Source organism: Rutilus rutilus (assembly GCF_951802725.1).
Source record: "Rutilus rutilus genome assembly, chromosome: 7".
Lineage (NCBI taxonomy): Eukaryota > Metazoa > Chordata > Actinopteri > Cypriniformes > Leuciscidae > Rutilus > Rutilus rutilus.
The window spans coordinates 1061606-1086818 of NC_140221.1; the positions used below are offsets into that span (position 1 = coordinate 1061606).

At 45.1% G+C, this 25213-nt stretch overlaps 1 protein-coding gene across 4 annotated transcripts in view; it reads right to left on the minus strand.

The window, feature by feature from the left end:
* Window positions 1-25213, minus strand: part of nup214 (nucleoporin 214) — a 76151-nt gene that overhangs the window by 41963 nt on the left and 8975 nt on the right. For all 4 annotated transcript variants that reach the window (XM_084415153.1, XM_084415151.1, XM_084415152.1 and 1 more), the window contains exons 7-20: window positions 20699-20802; window positions 18786-18892; window positions 18612-18678; window positions 18360-18486; window positions 16263-16421; window positions 14179-14863; window positions 13451-13584; window positions 10717-10784; window positions 10096-10176; window positions 9868-10017; window positions 9268-9426; window positions 5109-5212; window positions 1392-1574; window positions 427-512 (exon numbers count right to left, since the gene is read on the minus strand). In XM_084415153.1, coding sequence (XP_084271279.1) covers window positions 427-512; window positions 1392-1574; window positions 5109-5212; window positions 9268-9426; window positions 9868-10017; window positions 10096-10176; window positions 10717-10784; window positions 13451-13584; window positions 14179-14863; window positions 16263-16421; window positions 18360-18486; window positions 18612-18678; window positions 18786-18892; window positions 20699-20802 — 2214 coding nt within the window. The remainder of the gene's footprint in view (window positions 1-426; window positions 513-1391; window positions 1575-5108; window positions 5213-9267; window positions 9427-9867; window positions 10018-10095; window positions 10177-10716; window positions 10785-13450; window positions 13585-14178; window positions 14864-16262; window positions 16422-18359; window positions 18487-18611; window positions 18679-18785; window positions 18893-20698; window positions 20803-25213) is intronic.

Consider the following 25213-nt stretch of genomic DNA (forward strand, 5'->3'; position numbering starts at 1 on the left):
TCAGCGGAAGGAAGGCTTTTAGTGATTTTACTTCATGAAAGTTGCATTGATGCATGTTTTTCGGCTTTAATATTTGTATTGTGTGGTAACCGTTTTATTAAAGCAATAAGGTACGAGAGGCTAGAATAAGTCACGTCTGACTCCGCTTCGCGTCATGCCTAACAACACCCTTCAGCCGTGCCTTATTCACCATACAGCCTCTCTTCCTTATTGCTTACATATTCGGAGGATGAAATCCAGCGGGAACTATAAAGTAGCCCCGTGTCACCGGGCTAACTAGCCTATAATCTACACGGTGCTTTAGATCGCGGGGGAAACGCAGACAGCAACAGGTCTGGGGGGAAAATGGTTCCTGGGACAAAGTGTTCTGGGTAATTTCGGTGGAAACGCGGCTTGACATCATCTCACCAATCCTGCGACTCTTACATGGTGATTTGTCTTGAGTTCTGGGTGTCGTTTCCAGACTGGCCTTCAGAAGAGCATCCTTCAGACTCTCCAGCTCGCGGTCCAGACTGCACAACACACAGAAGCACGTCAATCCTGACGCTTCCATGACACACACACACAGCGCTTTACAGCGACTCTCTCTCAATATCCTCATGGTTCATTTATCATTGATAAATTTGTAATAAACTGATTGAACAAATATCATTAAATTAGTGGTTTTAGTGGTTCAAGTGCAACAGAAGTCTTGGACCCCTCTGATGAACACTAAATTATCTAAATAAAATGAGTTAATGCACATTTATGACATTAATGCACTGCAAAAAATGCTTTTCTTACTTAATAATAAATTTGATTTATAGGCGCCATTCTGAGCACTCAAGGTCACCTCACAAAACATAAAACAATACAGCAATAAATCGATCAAATTGACCAACTATAACTATAACCTACTCAGTGTTTTTGTCGTTTCCACTCCAGATATCTAAACATTCTTTAATCAAGATACATTTATTAAATGAGTAAAATACCATATGATATTATGTCTTGTTTTCTGGGAAATTAATCAAAATTAAGGGATTTATTGCTTTAAATTAAATTATCTAAATTAATAATCTAAATGATCTGTCATTGGTGTAAGAAAAATAATCTTGTTTCTGTTTGAATTAAGATTATTTTTCTGATTTTCACTGGCAGATCATTTAGCTTTTTTTAAAGCAATAAATCACTTAATTTTGATTAATTTCCCAGAAAACAAGACATAACATCATATGGTATTTTACTCATCTAGTAAATGCATCTTGATTCAAGAATGTTTAGATATTTGGACTGGAAACAAGACAAAAATACTGAGTAAGAAAAGCATTTTTGTGCCAGCGGTGTGTGTTCACCTCTGTTCTGAGGGTGTGTGTTGTGTGCGGTGTGTGATGATGCAGGTGTGTGTTCACCTCTGTTCTGATGGTGTGGAGGGCGTTCGGCTGGCGAAGCTCCACGCTGATGTTCCTCTGTAGAGTCTGAGCTTGTGCAGGTCACCTGACAAACGGTCCAGAACCGTCTTCTGCTGGTTGATGATGTCCAGGTTATTGGCCAGCGCTGCAAACAGAGCCTCTCTCTCGGGGACGATCAAGTGCCTGCGGGAGAAATCACGAGCGGTGTTCACATCCAAAGCTGCGGGGTATCGCATAAAACATCTGTGAATAAAGCAGCGTTAAACATCTCATGTGTTCAAGAGAACAAAATCATGTTCTCTGGCGTTCGGATGCTGGTGTTCGGGAACACACTCGTGTGTGTGAGACGCTTCTGGAGGGAATCATTCTGATCACACACTTCGACTCCGGCGTTTCAGAAACACCAAACCAACATTAGAGACGCTGCGATGCCATTGGTCCGCTGGTTACTCCAGCTATCCAATCACAGCTGACGCTGAGGCATCAAGGGATTTATTCAGTAAATGTGTTTCCATCAGCAGGTCTTCTTATCGGATAAAAAAAACATATGAGCGCTAGGACTGTCAAAATGGCTGAAAAGCTACATCCGAATTTCTCTCTTAAATATCAGCAAAATTCGAATTTAAAGGCAATGCTTAATGTTAAAGGGAAAGTGCTGTATCGTCTCTATGCCCACAAGAGGGCGCAAGCGAGCGCAAGAGCAAATACCGAATCAAGATAAAATCTAACATATAATTTCCTTAATATACATGCAAGGAAAATTAGGTTACAATAGTGTGTTAAACCGTGTTGGTGCGTCAGTAACCTCAGGAAACACACTTCAACACACAGCGTCATGAACTACATGAACACACAACAGCAAACTGAGGCTGGGCTGTTGCGGTGAAGGATTTTCCCTTGTGGTAACTTTGAGTGGCTCAATAGCGCGAAATGCGGTTTTATCGCCATTTATGTTTGATTTATTCATATTTATTTGTTGCTATATATAAATAAGTGTTACGATGTGGTCAGCATGCACTAAAACGAGTACATTTTCAGTGACCAATGTAACCGAAACTAAACAGCCTCTCTGGGCATTGAAAGGCTTTGAATGAGTCATTCAACGAACATGTTCAAAAACGCTGATTCATTAAAAGATAGTAATGAAACAAGGTGTTAATTATTTGTAACTTTGAGCTCCACTTTTCAAGGCTCAGCTGACCAGCAATGCGTCGCATGGGTAACGCTGAAGCTGATGCGAGTCAATGCGTGACTCTCTGATTTTTGTTTCCCTTGGCTTCCTCGCGCTGTGGATGCTGACCAGCGCTGTCGCTGATGCCATTCATGGTAAATGCCCTTAAACGTTAAAAGGATGACACGACATATTTCGCTTTCCTTGGACACGGCAACCTTTTCACGAATCTATTTGACTTGAACTCAAAGACAGACGCAGGTCATCGCACGCACTCAGTCGATCTCTCTCATTCACTGTCTGTTTAGGCTTAAGTGCAAATCCACGAAGCCCCTGTACAAATCACCATGATAAAAACAGTCTCATTATCATTATTAACTTATTTAACATTCAATACACATGCACGAAGTTCAAAACAAGAAGGGTATTGCCTTATGAAAAGAGAAAACACGCGAATATCGCGGTTGCTGCGGTTCCTAGCGTTCCTCTGCGGTTCCTAGCGTTCCTCTGCGGTTCCTAGCGTTCCTCTGCGGTTCCTAGCGTTCCTCTGCGGTTCCTAGCGTTCCTCTGCGGTTCCTAGCGTTCCTCTGCGGTTCCTAGCGTTCCTCTGCGGTTCCTAGCGTTCCTCTGCGGTTCCTAGCGTTCCTCTGCGGTTCCTAGCGTTCCTCTGCGGTTCCTAGCGTTCCTCTGCGGTTCCTAGCGTTCCTCTGCGGTTCCTAGCGTTCCTCTGCAGTTCCTAGCGTTCCTCTGCGGTTCCTAGCGTTCCTCTGCGGTTCCTAGCGTTCCTCTGCGGTTCCTAGCGTTCCTCTGCGGTTCCTAGCGTTCCTCTGCGGTTCCTAGCGTTCCTCTGCGGTTGGCTTGTCAGTAGCGCGGTACTGCAATATTGCGGTTATCCCGACAGCCTGACATTCAGAAACACTCACTTCTACTCTCTACATCTACATACTGATCATCACAATCACCAGACGAGCGCTTTCTGTTGACAGTGTTTCCAGCTAGGGCTGCACAATTAATCAAATTTCTAATCGCGATTACGCTTATGGATGCCACGATTACGTAATCGTTCAAAGCCGCGATTACAGAAAAAAAAAAAAAAAAAGAAATCCACTCTGCGTGCATTTAGAGCATGTTATGAGAGGCGAATCACAACTACTTCAGAAAACCCAGCACAATAGGAGCTACCAGGCAGTGACGTATGCGTGTACTTGTGTGTACTTGTACCCTTTACTTAACATACAAAAAAGAAATTGTAGGAATATGACAAATACTGATAGACAGTAGGCACTGCGAGGTTAAGCTATTAAACAGCAGTCCCAAACTAGTTTTTGTTAATACAATCTTGGTATGAGCCACAGTCATATAAAAATATACAAAATAACCAGTAAGTGGCATTTTGTTATGGAAACAAACAACAATTAGGCTGCCATGGTGATACACAATACTTAGAAGAACTGGTAAAGAAACATGGAAACTGCTCCTGATAAATAGCAACACACATGACGTACCAATAACGTAATTTATTGGTATTTTCCTTTTATTTCTTCACTTATTATTTTACGACGTTGCATTCTCGTATGTCTTTTGCACTTTAGTGAAGTGATACAGCGCCCTCCGCCGCATTTGCGCGTGCAATTGAAGAGTGCGTGCTACTGCAGTATAGCGGCTGAGAGACAGGAAAGTCAGTTTTTCTGAGGTGACAGAGACTTTGCGCTGCTTGTTGTGTTTGCGCTGCTGCTGGCGCGTCACGCATGGCGACGACGTCACAGATAGGCAGACTGAATCGAGTAACGTTTAACGCTTTTATCATTAAAAGTGCTAAGAAAAAACATCCATATAAAGTCTGATGTGCTTAAATCCAATGCGTTATTTCCTAGTATCGATACAATCGATTCATTACCTTTTAAAACGATGTTAGATCGATATATGTCGTCCGGAAGACCAACTTGCCGAGCACAGATCGATGTAGTTGGATCGTAGGAATATAAATCGATACATCGATGTAGTTGATGAATCGTTACACCCCTAGTAAACATGTATAATAATATGCATATATATATATTCAACGTAAATTGTGATAATCGTAATTAATAATCTCAATTACAATTTCAAGGGAATAATCGGCAATTATGATTTTTGTCATAATCGTGCAGCCCTATTTCCAGCTGACGAAACACACTCAGCTCTGACCGATGTACAGGTTTGGTCAAGTATGTTGTTGCACGGTTTTCGTCAGCAGGCCTTTTCCCATCATTTTTAAAAAATTAGCAACGCAGCCGCACCCGCTGTACTGGATAAGCTATCAAAAACACACCGCGTCAGTTACGTCATCATCATCATCATCATCATCATGTCTTGCGTGACACCAAAAATCCAAATGCACGGTTTTAACTCGACAAATATTCGAAATTCAAATGTTGATTTGACAGCCCTAATGAACGCATAAGTTCAAGAACCTCGCTGTTTCCATCCAGTGTTTTTAAATGTGATATCTCAGAATAGATGTTTGGATTCTCTTCTCAGGAAACACAATAACCCCGTCCGCTCACCTCTGCTTCTTCTTCTGCTCCAGGTGCATCTCCCACTCCACGTCTAAAACACCGTTCACGTCCTCCATGGCGAACTTCACGTACTGGTACAAGCGGCGGATCTCCTGTGACAAAAACACACTTTCAGCACACGTTAATCACACATCTCTAGAGCTGGGACAATCAATCCATGCATCGCGATTCGTGGATTTCTGAGCTTAGTTTTGTAATAGCAGATGTTGCTCTAGGCTAGTTTTTAACAGCAGACGGCGCTCTAGGCTAGTTTGTAACAGCAGATGGCGCTCTAGGCTAGTTTGTAACAGCAGAAGGCGCTCTAGGCTAGTTTTTAACAGCAGACGGCGCTCTAGGCTAGTTTGTAACAGCAGACGGCGCTCTAGGCTAGTTTTTAACAGCAGACGGCGCTCTAGGCTAGTTTGTAACAGCAGATGGCGCTCTAGGCTAGTTTGTAACAGCAGATGGCGCTCTAGGCTAGTTTTTAACAGCAGACGGCGCTCTAGGCTAGTTTGTAACAGCAGATGGCGCTCTAGGCTAGTTTGTAACAGCAGATGGCGCTCTAGGCTCTAGGCTAGTTTGTAACAGCAGATGGCGCTCTAAGCTAGTTTGTAACAGCAGATGGCGCTCTAAGCTAGTTTGTAACAGCAGATGGCGCTCTAAGCTAGTTTGTAACAGCAGATGGCGCTCTAGGCTAGTTTGTAACAGCAGATGGCGCTCTAGGCTCTAGGCTAGTTTGTAACAGCAGATGGCGCTCTAAGCTAGTTTGTAACAGCAGATGGCGCTCTAGGCTAGTTTGTAACAGCAGATGGCGCTCTAAGCTAGTTTGTAACAGCAGATGGCGCTCTAGGCTAGTTTGTAACAGCAGATGGCGCTCTAGGCTAGTTTGTAACAGCAGATGGCGCTCTAGGCTAGTTTGTAACAGCAGATGGCGCTCTAGGCTCTAGGCTAGTTTGTAACAGCAGATGGCGCTCTAAGCAGATGGCGCTCTAGGCTAGTTTGTAACAGCAGATGGCGCTCTAGGCTAGTTTGTAACAGCAGATGGCGCTCTAGGCTCTAGGCTAGTTTGTAACAGCAGATGGCGCTCTAGGCTAGTTTGTAACAGCAGATGGCGCTCTAGGCTCTAGGCTAGTTTGTAACAGCAGATGGCGCTCTAAGCAGATGGCGCTCTAGGCTAGTTTGTAACAGCAGATGGCGCTCTAGGCTAGTTTGTAACAGCAGATGGCGCTCTAGGCTAGTTTGTAACAGCAGATGGCGCTCTAGGCTAGTTTGTAACAGCAGATGGCGCTCTAGGCTAGTTTGTAACAGCAGACGGCGCTCTAGGCTCTAGGCTAGTTTGTAACAGCAGATGGCGCTCTAGGCTCTAGGCTAGTTTGTAACAGCAGACGGCGCTCTAGGCTAGTTTGTAACAGCAGATGGTGCTCTAGGCTCTAGGCTAGTTTGTAACAGCAGATGGCGCTCTAAGCTAGTTTGTAACAGCAGATGGCGCTCTAGGCTCTAGGCTAGTTTGTAACAGCAGACGGCGCTCTAGGCTAGTTTGTAACAGCAGATGGCGCTCTAGGCTCTAGGCTAGTTTTTAACAGCAGACGGCGCTCTAGGCTAGTTTGTAACAGCAGATGGCGCTCTAGGCTCTAGGCTAGTTTGTAACAGCAGACGACGCTCTAGGCTAGTTTGTAACAGCAGATGGCGCTCTAGGCTCTAGGCTAGTTTGTAACAGCAGATGGCGCTCTAGGCTAGTTTGTAACAGCAGATGGCGCTCTAGGCTCTAGGCTAGTTTGTAACAGCAGATGGCGCTCTAGGCTAGTTTGTAACAGCAGATGGCGCTCTAGGCTAGTTTGTAACAGCAGATGGCGCTCTAGGCTAGTTTGTAACAGCAGATGGCGCTCTAGGCTAGTTTGTAACAGCAGATGGCGCTCTAGGCTAGTTTGTAACAGCAGATGGCGCTCTAGGCTCTAGGCTAGTTTGTAACAGCAGATGGCGCTCTAAGCAGATGGCGCTCTAGGCTAGTTTGTAACAGCAGATGGCGCTCTAGGCTAGTTTGTAACAGCAGATGGCGCTCTAGGCTAGTTTGTAACAGCAGATGGCGCTCTAGGCTAGTTTGTAACAGCAGATGGCGCTCTAGGCTCTAGGCTAGTTTGTCAGCAGATGGCGCTCTAAGCAGATGGCGCTCTAGGCTAGTTTGTAACAGCAGATGGCGCTCTAGGCTAGTTTGTAACAGCAGATGGCGCTCTAAGCAGATGGCGCTCTAGGCTAGTTTGTAACAGCAGATGGCGCTCTAGGCTAGTTTGTAACAGCAGATGGCGCTCTAGGCTCTAGGCTAGTTTGTAACAGCAGATGGCGCTCTAGGCTAGTTTGTAACAGCAGATGGCGCTCTAAGCAGATGGCGCTCTAGGCTAGTTTGTAACAGCAGATGGCGCTCTAGGCTAGTTTGTAACAGCAGATGGCGCTCTAAGCAGATGGCGCTCTAGGCTAGTTTGTAACAGCAGATGGCGCTCTAGGCTAGTTTGTAACAGCAGATGGCGCTCTAGGCTAGTTTGTAACAGCAGATGGCGCTCTAGGCTCTAGGCTAGTTTGTAACAGCAGATGGCGCTCTAAGCAGATGGCGCTCTAGGCTAGTTTGTAACAGCAGATGGCGCTCTAGGCTAGTTTGTAACAGCAGATGGCGCTCTAGGCTAGTTTGTAACAGCAGATGGCGCTCTAGGCTAGTTTGTAACAGCAGATGGCGCTCTAGGCTAGTTTGTAACAGCAGACGGCGCTCTAGGCTCTAGGCTAGTTTGTAACAGCAGATGGCGCTCTAGGCTAGTTTGTAACAGCAGACGGCGCTCTAGGCTAGTTTGTAACAGCAGATGGTGCTCTAGGCTCTAGGCTAGTTTGTAACAGCAGATGGCGCTCTAAGCTAGTTTGTAACAGCAGATGGCGCTCTAGGCTCTAGGCTAGTTTGTAACAGCAGACGGCGCTCTAGGCTAGTTTGTAACAGCAGATGGCGCTCTAGGCTCTAGGCTAGTTTTTAACAGCAGACGGCGCTCTAGGCTAGTTTGTAACAGCAGATGGCGCTCTAGGCTCTAGGCTAGTTTGTAACAGCAGACGACGCTCTAGGCTAGTTTGTAACAGCAGATGGCGCTCTAGGCTCTAGGCTAGTTTGTAACAGCAGATGGCGCTCTAGGCTAGTTTGTAACAGCAGATGGCGCTCTAGGCTCTAGGCTAGTTTGTAACAGCAGATGGCGCTCTAGGCTAGTTTGTAACAGCAGATGGCGCTCTAAGCAGATGGCGCTCTAGGCTAGTTTGTAACAGCAGATGGCGCTCTAGGCTAGTTTGTAACAGCAGATGGCGCTCTAGGCTAGTTTGTAACAGCAGATGGCGCTCTAGGCTAGTTTGTAACAGCAGACGGCGCTCTAGGCTCTAGGCTAGTTTGTAACAGCAGATGGCGCTCTAGGCTAGTTTGTAACAGCAGATGGCGCTCTAGGCTAGTTTGTAACAGCAGATGGCGCTCTAGGCTCTAGGCTAGTTTGTAACAGCAGATGGCGCTCTAGGCTCTAGGCTAGTTTGTAACAGCAGATGGCGCTCTAGGCTCTAGGCTAGTTTGTAACAGCAGATGGCGCTCTAAGCAGATGGCGCTCTAGGCTAGTTTGTAACAGCAGATGGCGCTCTAGGCTAGTTTGTAACAGCAGATGGCGCTCTAGGCTAGTTTGTAACAGCAGATGGCGCTCTAGGCTAGTTTGTAACAGCAGACGGCGCTCTAGGCTAGTTTGTAACAGCAGATGGCGCTCTAGGCTAGTTTGTAACAGCAGATGGCGCTCTAGGCTCTAGGCTAGTTTGTAACAGCAGATGGCGCTCTAGGCTCTAGGCTAGTTTGTAACAGCAGATGGCGCTCTAGGCTCTAGGCTAGTTTGTAACAGCAGATGGCGCTCTAAGCAGATGGCGCTCTAGGCTAGTTTGTAACAGCAGATGGCGCTCTAGGCTAGTTTGTAACAGCAGATGGCGCTCTAGGCTAGTTTGTAACAGCAGATGGCGCTCTAGGCTAGTTTGTAACAGCAGACGGCGCTCTAGGCTAGTTTGTAACAGCAGACGGCACTCTAGGCTAGTTTTTAACTAAGCTCAGAATCGATTCGAGAGAGAATCGCGATGCATTCGTCCTCAAACGTGTGTGTGTGTGTGTGTGTGAGGAGACCTTGAGCTGCTCCTCGCGCCGCGGGTCCAGGGGTTTCTTGTAGAGAAGCTGGAGATAGTCTTTGTCTCGGTTGAGATCGCTTTGAGCTCGCGCCTCCTCGGCTCCAGCGAAACCCTCCAGCAAGCTAGTCTTTAGCGCGCTAATGTCCCCGTGAAGAGACTGCGTACAACAGATCAACACGGTCAATCACACAACACACACCTACTGTGACATCTACAGTTCATCATCATCCACCTTATTCCTGCGCCCCATGATGCTTTGCACGAATTATGGGTGTAACTTCCGTTAAGCTGTAAACAATCAGTGAGAGGCTCGCTCTATGAACGCAATAATACGTTAAAAAAAAGTAACATATTATGTAACATATAAAAGTTGCCTTCATTAACTTGTTTGTATTTGCCTGTGAAAACAAACCTGGAAAGAGACGCGGATTTGAGGAGAAAAACGAGAGATTCTTCGTGCATAAATCAAGACTAAGAAAATCTCCTTTTTGTGGTCCGAAAACGAAAGCAGGGCATACCGCATCAGAACAACGCCAGGGTGAGTAAATGATGTAACTGTGACTTTAGGGTGCGCTGTCCCTTTAAGTGTGTGTTGTACCTCCGTGGTTTCTTTGATCTCCAGTGTGAAGGCGTGGAAGTTCTCCGAGTCTTTCCTCAGGTCTCTCATGTCGTCTGTGCTTCCCACCCGGAAATCAGCATTCCTGCAGCGGCTCTTCAGATCGTCCAGCTCCTTCTGAAAGTGAGCGATCTGAGCAGAGAACAGGGCAGCGTCAACACGACCGGCCAATCAGACGTGAGCATGTGAACATGTGATGACTGACTCTACCTCCTCCATTATTCCCGTCATGACGGGGTCCGACTCCTTCTTCTGCTGAAGCTGTTTCTCCAGGGCTTTCACAGACACAGCCTGCCATGCAAACACACACCGGTCAGATCAGTCTACATGACGACACAAGATCGGGAGCCAATAAAATGTCTCCACAATCTTCTTTCACAGACAGATGTTAGTGTCGTGCTGCAGAGCTCAGTCTATGGCTGGTGTTTGATTATCATCTCTATCATGGTTCTGCTTGCACGGCACTGATGTTCTCCGTCATCACGAAAGTTTATTATTTTTATGCTTTTTAAAGCATTGCCAGTGCAGAAACACAGGCTGTTGCCATGCAGTCACTACGGTGTTCTGAGTGAACGTGACATCGCATGTGTAACAGTATATTGGATCCGTGCATCATGTCTTAAAGTGACAGTAGCCTAATAATCCTGCTGCTGTCTGTGTCATTACTGTTAATCAAACTACAAAAGACAGAAAATCACTCACGGCTCTTGACTGAATGACTTTTGTGGCTTTAATAACAATCAGCCTAATAAACCTGCTGCCAAATTATGAGATGATATTAAAAACCACCAGCCACAGTGACTGAACGTCAAGGCCTGTTTGGTGCTGTACTTGCGCAGGAGTGGCGACTGAGGCTGGTTTCTGCAGAGAGGCTGGAGGAGCGGCGCTGCGGGACATCGCTGAAACACAACAACAACATCATCATCATCATCATCATCATCATCATCATCATCGGGTAAAAAATATAGATTTCTCGATTTTAATCGATTCTCATTTTTACGAGCCGATATCGATTCTTAAATCCCAAGAATCGATTAGTCCTCCTGTTCTCAGCTGATGAATGAATGGAACACTGTAGCGCATCCCATCCAATAATCTTTGTGCTTTGTTACTATTGATATGAAACAAAGTCTCAGATTTCAAATTACGTCCATTTTCTTACGAAATTCAAAAACATAAACAGTTTTGTCACTGTGGCGTGAGATCGCTCTGGCTCAGCTCTAGAGAAGCACATGACCTTCTCTTCCGCCTTAATAACACCAGTTACAGCGCGAGATAAACATGAATGAGCTTCTGAAAGTGTGTTAAAAGATGGAGTACAACTTATCGAAGTCCGTATCATGTGACATGGAGTCGCCCAATCAGTGTTTCAACTGTGGAAAGACGTCAGTAAAACAGCTTGTAAACGATGTCATGTAACGTCACATTTTCCTCAGAAAAACCATGTGACCATAAACTCGTCAGTCAGCGAGAACAATTAACTCTAGAGAGGAGCATTCTGCTAAATATATGCACCATATTACATATTCATTATAATGTTCTTACATATTTAATGCATGTTTGAATAAATCTGGCAGGTTTTTATGACAGCCACCATTTAAATGTTTATATTTCATATAAGTTTATTATTATAAAAATAAATAAAAGTGTAATTTGAGTGTTTGTATACAAATCAGTTAATTTTTACCTTCAGTATTACAGTGGGCTAATGAAGCCTATAGGCTACCACTGACTCCCATAGTTTACAGCATTAGTGAAGAGATGTGTTTTCCTTGAGGAAATGTGCCATGTGTTGAACCTGATATCCACAATAATCAATATTGAATTCGAAATCGAATCGAATTGTGAAATTTGTGTCAATACCCAGCCCTAATCATCATCATATTCTGATTTAATGGCTCCAGGTGCCTCATTTATAAAGACATTCACAGTGAACCAACATGTGAAAGTATGACAAGTTCGTTTAAAAGGATTAGGGTTAGGGTTAGTTAACAGCTTTATTAACAGCTTTATTAACAGTTTACCTTAAATTCAAGCACAAAGTGCATCATATCCAGCTCAAGAGAATGTAAATCATCTGTTTTCTATGTGAATATACAGTAAAGTGTAATTTATTCCTGTGATCAAAGCTGAATTTACAGCATCATTACTCCAGTCTTCAGTGTCACATGATCCTTCACAAATCACTCTAATATGATGATTTGCATTCCCATTCAAAAGTTAATAATTAAAAAAGAAAATGAATACTTTTATTCAGCAAGGATGCATCAATTGATCAACAGTAGAGACATTGATAATGTAACAAAAGATTATATTTCATGTTGTTGGACTTTCTATTCATCAAAGAATCCTGACAAATGTATCAGATTCCACAAAAATGTGTCTGTTTTCAACACTGATAATAATCATAAATGCTTCTTGAGCATCAAATCCTCATATTAGAGTGATTTGTGAAGGATCATGTGACACTGAAGACTGGAGTAATGATGCTGAAATGCAGCTTTGATCACAGGAATGAGTTATAGTTCACTATATAGTAAACTATTATTCTAAAGTGTAATAATATTTCACAATATTACTGTATTTTTCATCGATTTAATCATTTACAGATACATATTTTCCAGGAAATCATATACATTAATTTCAGTGACAATTATCACAAAGCAAGTGCTCATTTGTTTATATAATATTAATAATGCATACTGTGCATGTCTATTTATCATTGCATTTTAATAAACAATATCAGATTATTTTAATTTCTGGTATATGTGAGCACGGAAAGCTTGAACATGCTCTTCACATTGCACATTTATTTTTTAAATATTTTACTATTTATGTCCTAATTTATTACTAATTATTGCACTGTTTTTATTCTTGCATTGTCATAGGGTTCATACAGATACTGTAAAAAGAAATTCCAGGACTTTCAAGGACTTTAAGCACTACTTTTTTGGTTTTCAAGGACTACAATCAGAGATCACACTCATCAAACAATATCTTTAGGATTTTAAGGATTTTTAAAACTAAAATCACAGATGTAAGGCATCCAAAATACAACTTGCAACGCATTTAATAATATATTAAATACAAAGTTTATAATGGCTATTATTGTCCAATAAATAATATTTCACATTATAATGTTAGTGTACTTTGTATGGAGAAAAGGTCTGATGGGGGTTTATCAGACGGACTGCAGTGTTAATATTACGTGAAAAGATTGTATTTGTGTTTGATGTAGATTGTATATATATTATATTTAAATAATTAAAGCACTTTTCAAGTACCTCTTCATAAATATGGCTGTTTTCAAGGGTTTTCCAGGATCTTAAATATCAAAAAGTCAAATTCCAGTACTTTATGCAGCTTGTACGAACCCTGTTGTACTTAGTTTCATTCCTTCATGTAAAAATGTGTCTGGAATGACAGTAAAAGACCCTTGAACATCAGTTTGTGTCTTCATAAATCCTGATGTGTCTCTCACTTTTGACGTAGGATGAAATCCACTGATTTAAAGCCGATCATACTTGCGTTTTATAAACGAGGAGCTGGGAATGTGAGTGTGTACCTGCAGGAACGGTTGGTTTCAGCGCAGGTCCCGTCGGACCGATGACCTCCACGGCTGTGGGTTTGGGTGTCGAGGTCAAAGAGAACGGCTGGGCAGGGGTCGGGACCGACGTCATGGTGTCCACCGCCGAAAACCTGCCGCAAAACACGTCAAATGTTCATTTAATCATTCAGGATTATCCAGGAAATTAAATATTGAGATCAGGCCAAGCGGCAACCTTCAGTCTCTCTCTCGAAACCAACACTGAAGTGTCTTAACCTGCAGTACATCCACTGGCCACTAGAGGCCGGCTGCAGAAGAGGGTCATTACCCATAATCCCTCATGTTAAAATGCCCAACTTTACAGCAGAAAAACACATGTTTACAGTCTGGTGCAAAAAGTGGTTTTGGTCTATATTTCTAATTCTGCCCTTCATGACGACTGTGAGGGGGGTGAATAACTGTGTTTAAATTATATTAAGCCTTAAAGTTGTGCATAATTAAGGGTGTGGCCACTTGAGTGACAGGTGGATTGCCGCTGATGTCACTACTAGCCGTTTGTCTGCTGTCTGTTAGCGTCACGTCACCTCAGCTAATCCGCCTCGCTGCACGTTCGTTTATCCGGGGGTGAGCACGGCCAAGATGGCGACGGCCGGCTCCGCCCACTTTGGGCTTCAGAAATGCTCTTCTGAAACACTACGGGTGACGTCACACACACTACGAACATACTTTATGGATCAGGCACTCACCTGTCGGTGAGGTTCATCCTGACGGCAGGCGTTGCAGGCTCCGCCGGGGCTTTGGGGCCGCTGATGATGGGAGAAACAGCGGGAAGATGCTGAGGTGGAGCGGAGGAAGAGAAGGAGAAGGCAGAAGCATCGGAGGAGGAGGAGGGGGGTTTGGGAGCAGTAAAGGAGAAACCAGCCGAGGAGGAGCCGAGAGAGAAGCCTGAGGGAGCAGCGGATCCCAGAGGAGGAAGAGAGAACGAGAAACCTGAGGAGGTCGGATAAGGGGGCGGAGCTGAGGAGGCTGGGGGCGGGGCTGTGAAAGATGATGAGGCAGCTGGGGGCGGGGCTGTGAAGGATGATGAGGCTGTGGGCGGGGCTGTGAAGGATGATGAGGCTGGGGGTGGGGCTGTGAAAGATGATGAGGCTGGGGGTGGGGCTGTGAAGGCTGGGGGCGGGGCTGTGAAGGATGATGAGGCTGGGGGCGGGGCTGTGAAAGATGATGAGGCTGGGGGCGGGGCTGTGAAGGCTGGGGGCGGGGCAGTGAAGGATGAGACTGGGGCTGTAAATGCTGGGGGAGGGGCTGTGAATGATAATGAGGCTGGGGGCGGGGCTGTGAAGGCTGGGGGCAGGGCTGTGCCAGGAGGTGCGGAGAACGATGGGAAGATGGAGGATGGTGCAGAAACGGGAGCAGCAGAGGAAACCGACTCTGAAACAAAAGATTTAAAAGAGATTTAAAGTGTTACAACTGAAATAAATCAATCAACATTAGGGCTGTCAAATAAAATTTTTAATTTTGAATATTCAAAGTTGTTAATATGAAAAATGACGGGAAAAGGCCCTTCCTGCTGACGAAAAAAAAAGATCAAGATGAGCGTCTGGTGTTTTTGACCAACAATATGTAGATGTAGTGAGTGGAAGTGGATTGTTTTCCATTTAAAAATTCGACTTTAGCTTTTCAGCCATTTTGACAGCCCTAATCAACATCAGAGCAGCCTATAGGTTAGATTCAGAGCTCAGTAAAGGCCCTGATATACTTCAAACGAAATCAAAGAACGAACTGGTGTGAAGTCATTCAGAACAAAATCAGGCCAAGACGAAGTTTGGAAAAGTTCGCTCCAGCTGGGAAACACCTCTGAACTACTATCGAGCGCAACAGTCGGTTCTGGAAGTGAAAACTCCATTCATTTTCTCCAAGTCGACGGCCCTACTGTGAGCTACGACGACGTCAATCGACGGAATGCGCTTTTGTTCAAGTCATCAGCCTGCTTTGTTTTAACTTCTGTTTAAGATAATCATGTTTAACACCTGATTTCATGGTGAAAAACTACATTACCCATGAGGCTGTACAAAAATTCCACCAATCAGAGCATTTCTGCGAGCAAATCCAGCTTGAAACTGAGTGTAATAGAGATAATCAGCTATGCTGCAAAACATACTTTATTTTCTTATTCTTATTTTATACATTTATGTATACATTATAATTTTGCAATGCACTTAAAATCTGTTGCTTCTACTGAAAAAATAAACAACATTAAATGATTGGTTATAGTTTGTGTCCGATTTTTTAAAACTTTTTAGTTTGAAATCAAAGTTTGTAATGTGATTCTCCTTAAATTATGATTTAACGAAGCTAAAAGCTATATCGCTAATTCTGCCCTTCATGACGACTGTGAGGAGGTGAATAACTCTGTTTAAATTATATTGAGCCTTAAAGTTCTGCATAATTAAGGGTGTGGCCACTTAGAGTGACAGGTGGATTGCTGCTGATGTCACTACTAGCTGTTTGTCTGCTAGCGTTAGCGTCATGTCACCTCAGCTAATCCGCCTCGCTAGACATGTTCGTTTATCCGGGAGTGACGCGCGGCCAAGATGGCGACGGCCGGCTCCGCCCACTTTGGGCTTCAGAAGCACTCTTCAGAAACACTACAGGTGACGTCACTGACACTATGAACATATTTTTACACAGTCTATGATATTTAAATGTGGACTTCGTCAGGATATCGCAGCAAAGGTATTTCACTCAAGCTTTACCCCTAAGTGAAGAACGAGAAAGCTTTGTCGTGAGTATATCAGGCCTTCAGCGAGTGGTGTGTCTGAGGTCTTACGGGCGGCAGGCACTCTCTCTCCGTCCTCGGGCAGCGGGGTCGCAGATACGCTCAGCTGTTTCGCCTCGGCGTTCAGGTTCAGTAAAGAGAACGGACACAGAACTCCATCTGTAGACAGCAGCATCAGCGTCGGTGCCGGAGGCAAACGCTTCTCATCCGCTGAGGACCACAGGAACAAAACATTTTACAACAGACAAACCAGAACCTGGTTATAGGGGTTCTATAGGGGCTACGCTATACACTATAGGGGCTACACACTATACACTATAGGGGCTACACTATACACTATAGGGGCTATAGGGGCTACACTATACACTATAGGGGCTACACACTATACACTATAGGGGCTACACTATACACTATAGGGGCTACACTATACACTATAGGGGCTACACACTATACACTATAGGGGCTACACACTATACACTATAGGGGCTACACACTATACACTATAGGGGCTACACTATGCACTATAGGGGCTATAGGGGCTACACACTATAGGGGCTACACACTATAGGGGCTACGCTATACACTATAGGGGCTACACTATACACTATAGAGGCTTTCGCACTGGATAGTTCTAGGAACGAGCCACCAGGATGTTTCTCAGAGAACTAATGGTTCCCTTAGGAACGTTTCCTGGTTGCGTTCGCAGCGCCAGTAGGGACTCTGAAGTGACGAAGGACACGCATGTTGTTGAGACTTTTATTTTGACGGCGCTGAGAACACAGTGCTCGCATTCTCCGTGTTCATTAGTGTACGATCAGTCTAACAGTCCAATACGTTATTATAGAGAACTGTTATACACTGAAAGTAGACAGTGATGAAGAGTTATTAGCGTATGTGTGTGTTTGATGCCCAGTGTTGCTGAGCAGAAACACATAATCATGTTTCTCTTGGTCTCCTCAAAGTTGTGTTGGGTTTTCTCCTCAGCGTAAAGATAAAGGCTGAGAGCTCCATCTATCTCTGTTTTACATGTTCGTAGAGTTAGTTTCTGGAGTAAATATATAGGCTATAATCTGTGTGTTTACACAGCCTTTATAATAATGGCGTGTGCTGGTGTTTCGCGTGCGTTCGGCCAATCAGAGAACACTAACGTCACTGTAGTTCCTATAGCGCTGGTTTAGACCGACTCTGGAGTAGGAGATAATTAGTTCCTCCAAAAGTGCAAATAGTCCGCCAATAGTTCTAGGAACGATGAGAAGTTCCTCCAGTGCAAAAGCCCCTTAATGTTTAAAACCAGGGGTGGGAATCTTTTGGAATCCCACAATTCGATTCAAAATCGAGAATCAAATTTCAATTCGATATATGCGTAGATTTAAAATCCATGATCAAATCTATGCATATGTCGAATTGAAATTTGATTCAAAATCAGGAATCGAACAGCAGAGACTGTTAGTCCCAGTCGAGCGGGAATTATACACGCCTCATAACTGCGTTAATTTAATCTATTATATAGATTTTTTACCCCAGCCCCATTTAAAACCCCAGTTGATCAACAGTTGATGAAAAGCTAATTCATTAAACTGAAAGTAACATTAGAATAAACAAATGTGGCTGCACAATTAATGTTATTTTGCAAATAAAAAGAATAGTTAAACAGTGTGTGCATTTCCTGGTTTGTGTCGATATTTCTCATTCTGACCCATTGAAGATAATCTGTATGTGCATACTTCCCCTCTTATGCACCATTAAACGAAATAAAACTGGGTTACACTTTATTTTAAAGTCTCATTGTTACAGTGTAATTATATATTTAAGTACTGAATAATATTAAGCAACTACATGTACTCACTATAGGGTTAGGGTAGGATTGGGGTTTGGTTGAGGGTTAGTTGCATGTAATTATGCATAATTTACTGTTATTACGATAGTAAGTACATGTAACATCTGTAACAAGGACACTGTAAAATAAAGTATAACCTCAAAATGAAATGGCGATCATGACCGTGAGATCAAAGGCATGAAGAGCGGCTCTGCATGTTTTGAGAGTGGTTTGGGTCACAGTAAATGTCTCTCCAACTCGTGCATTTCGGAGCGCAAACACAGAAAAACACGTCATGCAAGTCGACGGGCATCAATCCCAGGAGCCCTTACACAGCTGTATGTCCTCCTGGCTGGTGTAGTCGATGGCCACGCCCACAGGGAGTGTGTCCTCGTTGTTCTCGGTGACGGGAAGCTCCGCTCGGCTGGCGTCTTCCAGCAACCACAGCTCCCAGTTCACCTGCACATCACATCAAAAAAATGGGAAAAAGCACATCTTGTGTTTTTTGCCTCATGTTTGCATGGCAACAGGGGGACTTTAAGTTATGACAGTTTAATAAGCCGTCTTTTGGGGTGTGTGTTTACCTTGTCCTCTTGTTTGGCGATGATGCTAACTTCAATAGCAGCGGCGGACGCGGCCAACACCAGATCCCTGCGCAGGACAAATCAGTTTCATTCATTTATTCATCGACTCCAGTGACGTGTGTGACATAACTGATGTGTGTGTGTAACACAGCTCGTGTGTGAGCCCAGCCTCACCAGTCCTCGATGTGGCACAGGTAGTAGTGATGCTGCCTCTCGGTGCAGGTGCCGTACACCAGATCATTGAAGTTCAGATAGCGCTCGCCCCTCTTCTCGTCCTTTTTCTGACACACACACACACACACACGTTCGCATGGTCATTTCTAGGGGTGTGCATTGCAATATTGACAAAAAATTATATCTCCATATTTTCTGTGATTTTAATCGCTAAACGAGTGTTTCTTGCTCTGGTACCTTTGCAGGTTTAGGACTGTCGTGAACAGCTGACTCTTCATGTTTATGATATTCTTCATATTCTATATGGTGCTCAGTTTACAGCAGTGACAGAAATCATCTTTTCCAATAAGATTAAATTGATTTTTTTTACCTTTAATGGGCATTTTTTCCTTTATAAAGCTACTTTTTAACCTAATTAAATGCATGCATCACTTTTTGCTGTCAAATTCTTACATTAACTCAAATTCTATTAGAATAAGACGACACAAAAGGGCTGTTAACGATCAAATGAAATCAGTATCAGCTAAACTGATCTTTGCAATGGAAACACAGAAGCTGCATCTGAAGTTTAGATGCTTTCACACAGACGGCTTATTGCAGATCAGAGGGACATCAATGTGTTTAACCTGCTCTTACACATGCAGAAATAATGTTTTGTTTAAAAAATAAGCATATACATAACATGTTGAATATTAATATAAACCGCCAGTAGGTGGCAGCAGCAAGTTACCGTAAACGAGCGAGTCATTGAGATTCAACCGATTCATTCAAACGGCTGATTCATTCATTTGTCTTGTCTTAACGAGCGAGTCATTGAATCATTCGTTCAAACGATTCGTTCATTCAGTAAGCAAACACCATCATGTGTCGCTCAGAGACACAAACCAGTCCTGTGTCTTTGATTGAAACTATTTTCGTTGGCGAAATGGAGCAAAAACAGGCGATACTGTGTCTAAAAATAAGTCACTTAATATTAACTTTGTTTATTGAACTGTTGTATAAAATCAGTATCACATTTGTAATCATGCTGATAAAACAGCACTCTTCATGTGATATTGATTAACTATATTAAATGATATAAATATAAACAGAGGTATTTTTCCCATTATCTTGAATATTGAATATTTAATGAACTAAATCACGCAGAGAAAGCGTGCACTAGTCTACATCACGTACCGTATGTGTGCTCTGGAAAGATGTGCTTTTGTAGAGTTAGGGACAAACTCAGATAATGTCAGATCGCACATCGTTAAAGGAGGAGGTCACTTTCAAATGTAAATAAGCCCATGATTTACTCTTCATCAACTCATCCTAGGTGTACATGACACTCTTCTATCAGGCGAACACAGAGTTATATTAATAAATGTCTTGGCTCTTCCCAGCTTTATAATGGCACTGAATTGCAACCAACAGACTGAAGCTCAAAAACGTGCATCCATCCGTCATAAACGAGCTCCACAGGCTCCGGGGGTTAATGAAGGCCGAAGTGAAGCGGTGAGTTCGTGTAAGAAAAATACTCATATTTAAACCGTTATAAAGTAAAATAACCAGCTTCCGGCCAAACGAACACACGGATTCCACTTAAGTCTAAAGCACAACTTATGCGAGTAATGCTGATATTTACGCTACGCTTCAAACTGTTGGTTGCAATTCAGTGCCATTATAAAGCTGGGAAGAGCCAGGACATTTATTAATATAACTCTGTGTTCGCCTGAAAGAAGAGTGTCATGTACACCTAGGATGAGTTGATGAAGAGTAAATCATGGGCTAATTTTCATTTGAAAGGGAACTCCTCCTTTAAAACAACAATCCCGATGTTATCGCAGACGATTATATCGCACACCCCATGCCGTGTCTGAAAGCTGCTGCAGTGTGTGTGTGTGTGTGTGTGTGAGAGAGAGAGAGTAACTCACGGGTAACGACACCACCACGAGCTCGGGCGGCGTCTCCAGAGAGCCGTCAGCCGCTGCGTACGCCACCGCGAAGTTAAACGTGCTCAGCCACAGCACGTCCAGCACTGCCACACACAGGGAGAGGAGATGAGCGAAGATCAGGGAGAGGAGATGAGCGAAGATCAGGGAGAGGAGATGAGCGAAGATCAGGGAGAGGAGATGAGCGACACACAGGGAGAGGAGATGAGCGACACACAGGGAGAGGAGAGGAGCGAAGATCGGGGAGAGGAGATGAGCGACACACAGGGAGAGGAGATGAGCGAAGATCAGGGAGAGGAGATGAGCGAAGATCAGGGAGAGGAGATGAGCGACACACAGGGAGAGGAGATGAGGAGATCAGGGAGAGGAGATGAGCGAAGATCAGGGAGAGGAGATGAGCGACACACAGGGAGAGGAGATGAGCGACACACAGGGAGAGGAGATGAGCGAAGATCAGGGAGAGGAGATGAGGAGATCAGGGAGAGGAGATGAGCGACACACAGGGAGAGGAGATGAGCGAAGATCAGGGAGAGGAGATGAGCGAAGATCAGGGAGAGGAGATGAGCGAAGATCAGGGAGAGGAGATGAGCGAAGATCGGGGAGAGGAGATGAGCGAAGATCGGGGAGAGGAGATGAGCGAAGATCAGGGAGAGGAGATGAGCGAAGATCAGGGAGAGGAGATGAGCGAAGATCGGGGAGAGGAGATGAGCGAAGATCAGGGAGAGGAGATGAGCGACACACAGGGAGAGGAGATGAGGAGATCAGGGAGAGGAGATGAGCGAAGATCAGGGAGAGGAGATGAGCGACACACAGGGAGAGGAGATGAGCGACACACAGGGAGAGGAGATGAGCGAAGATCAGGGAGAGGAGATGAGGAGATCAGGGAGAGGAGATGAGCGACACACAGGGAGAGGAGATGAGCGAAGATCAGGGAGAGGAGATGAGCGAAGATCAGGGAGAGGAGATGAGCGAAGATCAGGGAGAGGAGATGAGCGAAGATCAGGGAGAGGAGATGAGCGAAGATCAGGGAGAGGAGATGAGCGACACACAGGGAGAGGAGATGAGCGAAGATCAGGGAGAGGAGATGAGCGAAGATCAGGGAGAGGAGATGAGGAGATCAGGGAGAGGAGATGAGCGACACACAGGGAGAGGAGATGAGCGAAGATCAGGGAGAGGAGATGAGCGAAGATCAGGGAGAGGAGATGAGCGAAGATCAGGGAGAGGAGATGAGCGAAGATCGGGGAGAGGAGATGAGCGAAGATCGGGGAGAGGAGATGAGCGAAGATCGGGGAGAGGAGATGAGCGAAGATCAGGGAGAGGAGATGAGCGAAGATCAGGGAGAGGAGATGAGCGAAGATCAGGGAGAGGAGATGAGCGAAGATCAGGGAGAGGAGATGAGCGAAGATCAGGGAGAGGAGATGAGCGAAGATCAGGGAGAGGAGATGAGGAGATCAGGGAGAGGAGATGAGGAGATCAGGGAGAGGAGATGAGGAGATCAGGGAGAGGAGATGAGCGAAGATCAGGGAGAGGAGATGAGCGACACACAGGGAGAGGAGATGAGCGAAGATCAGGGAGAGGAGATGAGCGAAGATCAGGGAGAGGAGATGAGCGAAGATCAGGGAGAGGAGATGAGCGAAGATCAGGGAGAGGAGATGAGCGAAGATCAGGGAGAGGAGATGAGCGAAGATCAGGGAGAGGAGATGAGCGAAGATCAGGGAGAGGAGATGAGCGAAGATCAGGGAGAGGAGATGAGCGAAGATCAGGGAGAGGAGATGAGGAGATCAGGGAGAGGAGATGAGCGAAGATCAGGGAGAGGAGATGAGCGACACACAGGGAGAGGAGATGAGCGAAGATCAGGGAGAGGAGATGAGCGAAGATCAGGGAGAGGAGATGAGCGAAGATCAGGGAGAGGAGATGAGCGACACACAGGGAGAGGAGATGAGCGAAGATCAGGGAGAGGAGATGAGCGACACACAGGGAGAGGAGATGAGCGAAGATCAGGGAGAGGAGATGAGCGAAGATCAGGGAGAGGAGATGAGCGAAGATCAGGGAGAGGAGATGAGCGAAGATCAGGGAGAGGAGATGAGCGAAGATCAGGGAGAGGAGATGAGCGAAGATCAGGGAGAGGAGATGAGCGAAGATCAGGGAGAGGAGATGAGCGAAGATCGGGGAGAGGAGATGAGCGAAGATCAGGGAGAGGAGATGAGCGAAGATCAGGGAGAGGAGATGAGCGAAGATCAGGGAGAGGAGATGAGCGAAGATCGGGGAGAGGAGATGAGCGAAGATCGGGGAGAGGAGATGAGCGAAGATCAGGGAGAGGAGATGAGCGAAGATCAGGGAAGATCAGGGAGAGGAGATGAGCGAAGATCGGGGAGAGGAGATGAGCGAAGATCAGGGAGAGGAGATGAGCGAAGATCAGGGAAGATCAGGGAGAGGAGATGAGCGAAGATCGGGGAGAGGAGATGAGCGAAGATCAGGGAGAGGAGATGAGCGAAGATCAGGGAGAGGAGATGAGCGAAGATCAGGGAAGATCAGGGAGAGGAGATGAGCGAAGATCAGGGAGAGGAGATGAGCGAAGATCAGGGAGAGGAGATGAGCGAAGATCAGGGAGAGGAGATGAGCGAAGATCAGGGAGAGGAGATGAGCGAAGATCAGGGAGAGGAGATGAGCGAAGATGAGCGAAGATCAGGGAGAGGAGATGAGCGAAGATCAGGGAGAGGAGATGAGCGAAGATCAGGGAGAGGAGATGAGCGAAGATCAGGGAGAGGAGATGAGCGAAGATCAGGGAAGATCAGGGAGAGGAGATGAGCGAAGATCGGGGAGAGGAGATGAGCGAAGATCAGGGAAGATCAGGGAGAGGAGATGAGCGAAGATCAGGGAGAGGAGATGAGCGAAGATCAGGGAAGATCAGGGAGAGGAGATGAGCGAAGATCAGGGAAGATCAGGGAGAGGAGATGAGGAGATCAGGGAGAGGAGATGAGAAGATCAGGGAGAGGAGATGAGCGAAGATCAGGGAGAGGAGATGAGCGAAGATCAGGGAGAGGAGATGAGCGAAGATCAGGGAGAGGAGATGAGCGAAGATCAGGGAGAGGAGATGAGCGAAGATCAGGGAGAGGAGATGAGCGAAGATCAGGGAGAGGAGATGAGCGAAGATCAGGGAGAGGAGATGAGCGAAGATCAGGGAGAGGAGATGAGCGAAGATCAGGGAGAGGAGATGAGCGAAGATCAGGGAGAGGAGATGAGCGAAGATCAGGGAGAGGAGATGAGCGAAGATCAGGGAGAGGAGATGAGCGAAGATCAGGGAAGATCAGGGAGAGGAGATGAGCGAAGATCAGGGAGAGGAGATGAGCGAAGATCAGGGAGAGGAGATGAGCGAAGATCAGGGAAGATCAGGGAGAGGAGATGAGCGAAGATCGGGGAGAGGAGATGAGCGAAGATCGGGGAGAGGAGATGAGCGAAGATCAGGGAGAGGAGATGAGCGAAGATCAGGGAAGATCAGGGAGAGGAGATGAGCGAAGATCAGGGAGAGGAGATGAGCGAAGATCAGGGAGAGGAGATGAGCGAAGATCAGGGAGTGAAGGATTAGCTATCGTTAATAAATGTGATGCTGTATCAAAACAGCTTGATGATTAATGTTTGAAAATTCACCGACAGGGGGAGGGGGAGGGTGTTGTGAGGTGTAGTGCTCGTGCACGGCTGCACGCGAAGTCAGAGCTGTAGAAGAAGCTGGCTCTAAACCTCACAACACCCTCCCTGTCAGTGATTGGTTGGAACACTATTTGTTTGGGTTTTGAGTGTTGGTGATACCAACTGTTTTTGTGTGCCGATCTCAGAGCCCAAATCATGATGCCCAATATGGAAGGCATCTTCTGCCAAAATTAAACAAATCAATTAAATGATAAAAATGAAAACTAAAACCAGATTAACCGTTTCATTAGAGAAACCTGTATGCAAAATATGTGACAACATTGAGAATGACAGTGCACTCACGGTGACAGTGCATCATCCGTCACATTGAAAAACAAAATGCAATTGGTGATTTCACGTTTCATCTTCATTACAATCTCGACGCAACACTGCCAATATTAAAATGCAAAGGCAAACGTGAAACAGAAACTGCAAATACAGTTTTTACACAGCTCTTTATTAACGCTCACGCAATAGTGACACAATTCAAAGTCAAATCTAAAGTTTAGTTGTCATTTTATTTCCTCTTTTATTTCACAGTTTTAGTTTTCATTTCCAAAGACAACCTGCATGCAAATTCTATGTTAATGAGTGTGTGTGTGTGTGTGTGTGTGTGGGGGGATTATTCAAGTAATGGTGCTACAGACAAGTAATGGACCTAGCCCTCAATCACACAGAATTTGCATACAGGTTAACCTGTCTTTGGAAATGAAAATGAAAACTAAAACTGTTTTCGACGACGTCGCTTTACGGAAGGCGTGTCTGTAGCCCCATTACTGGAATAAGCCCCACCCACTCATTAACATAGAA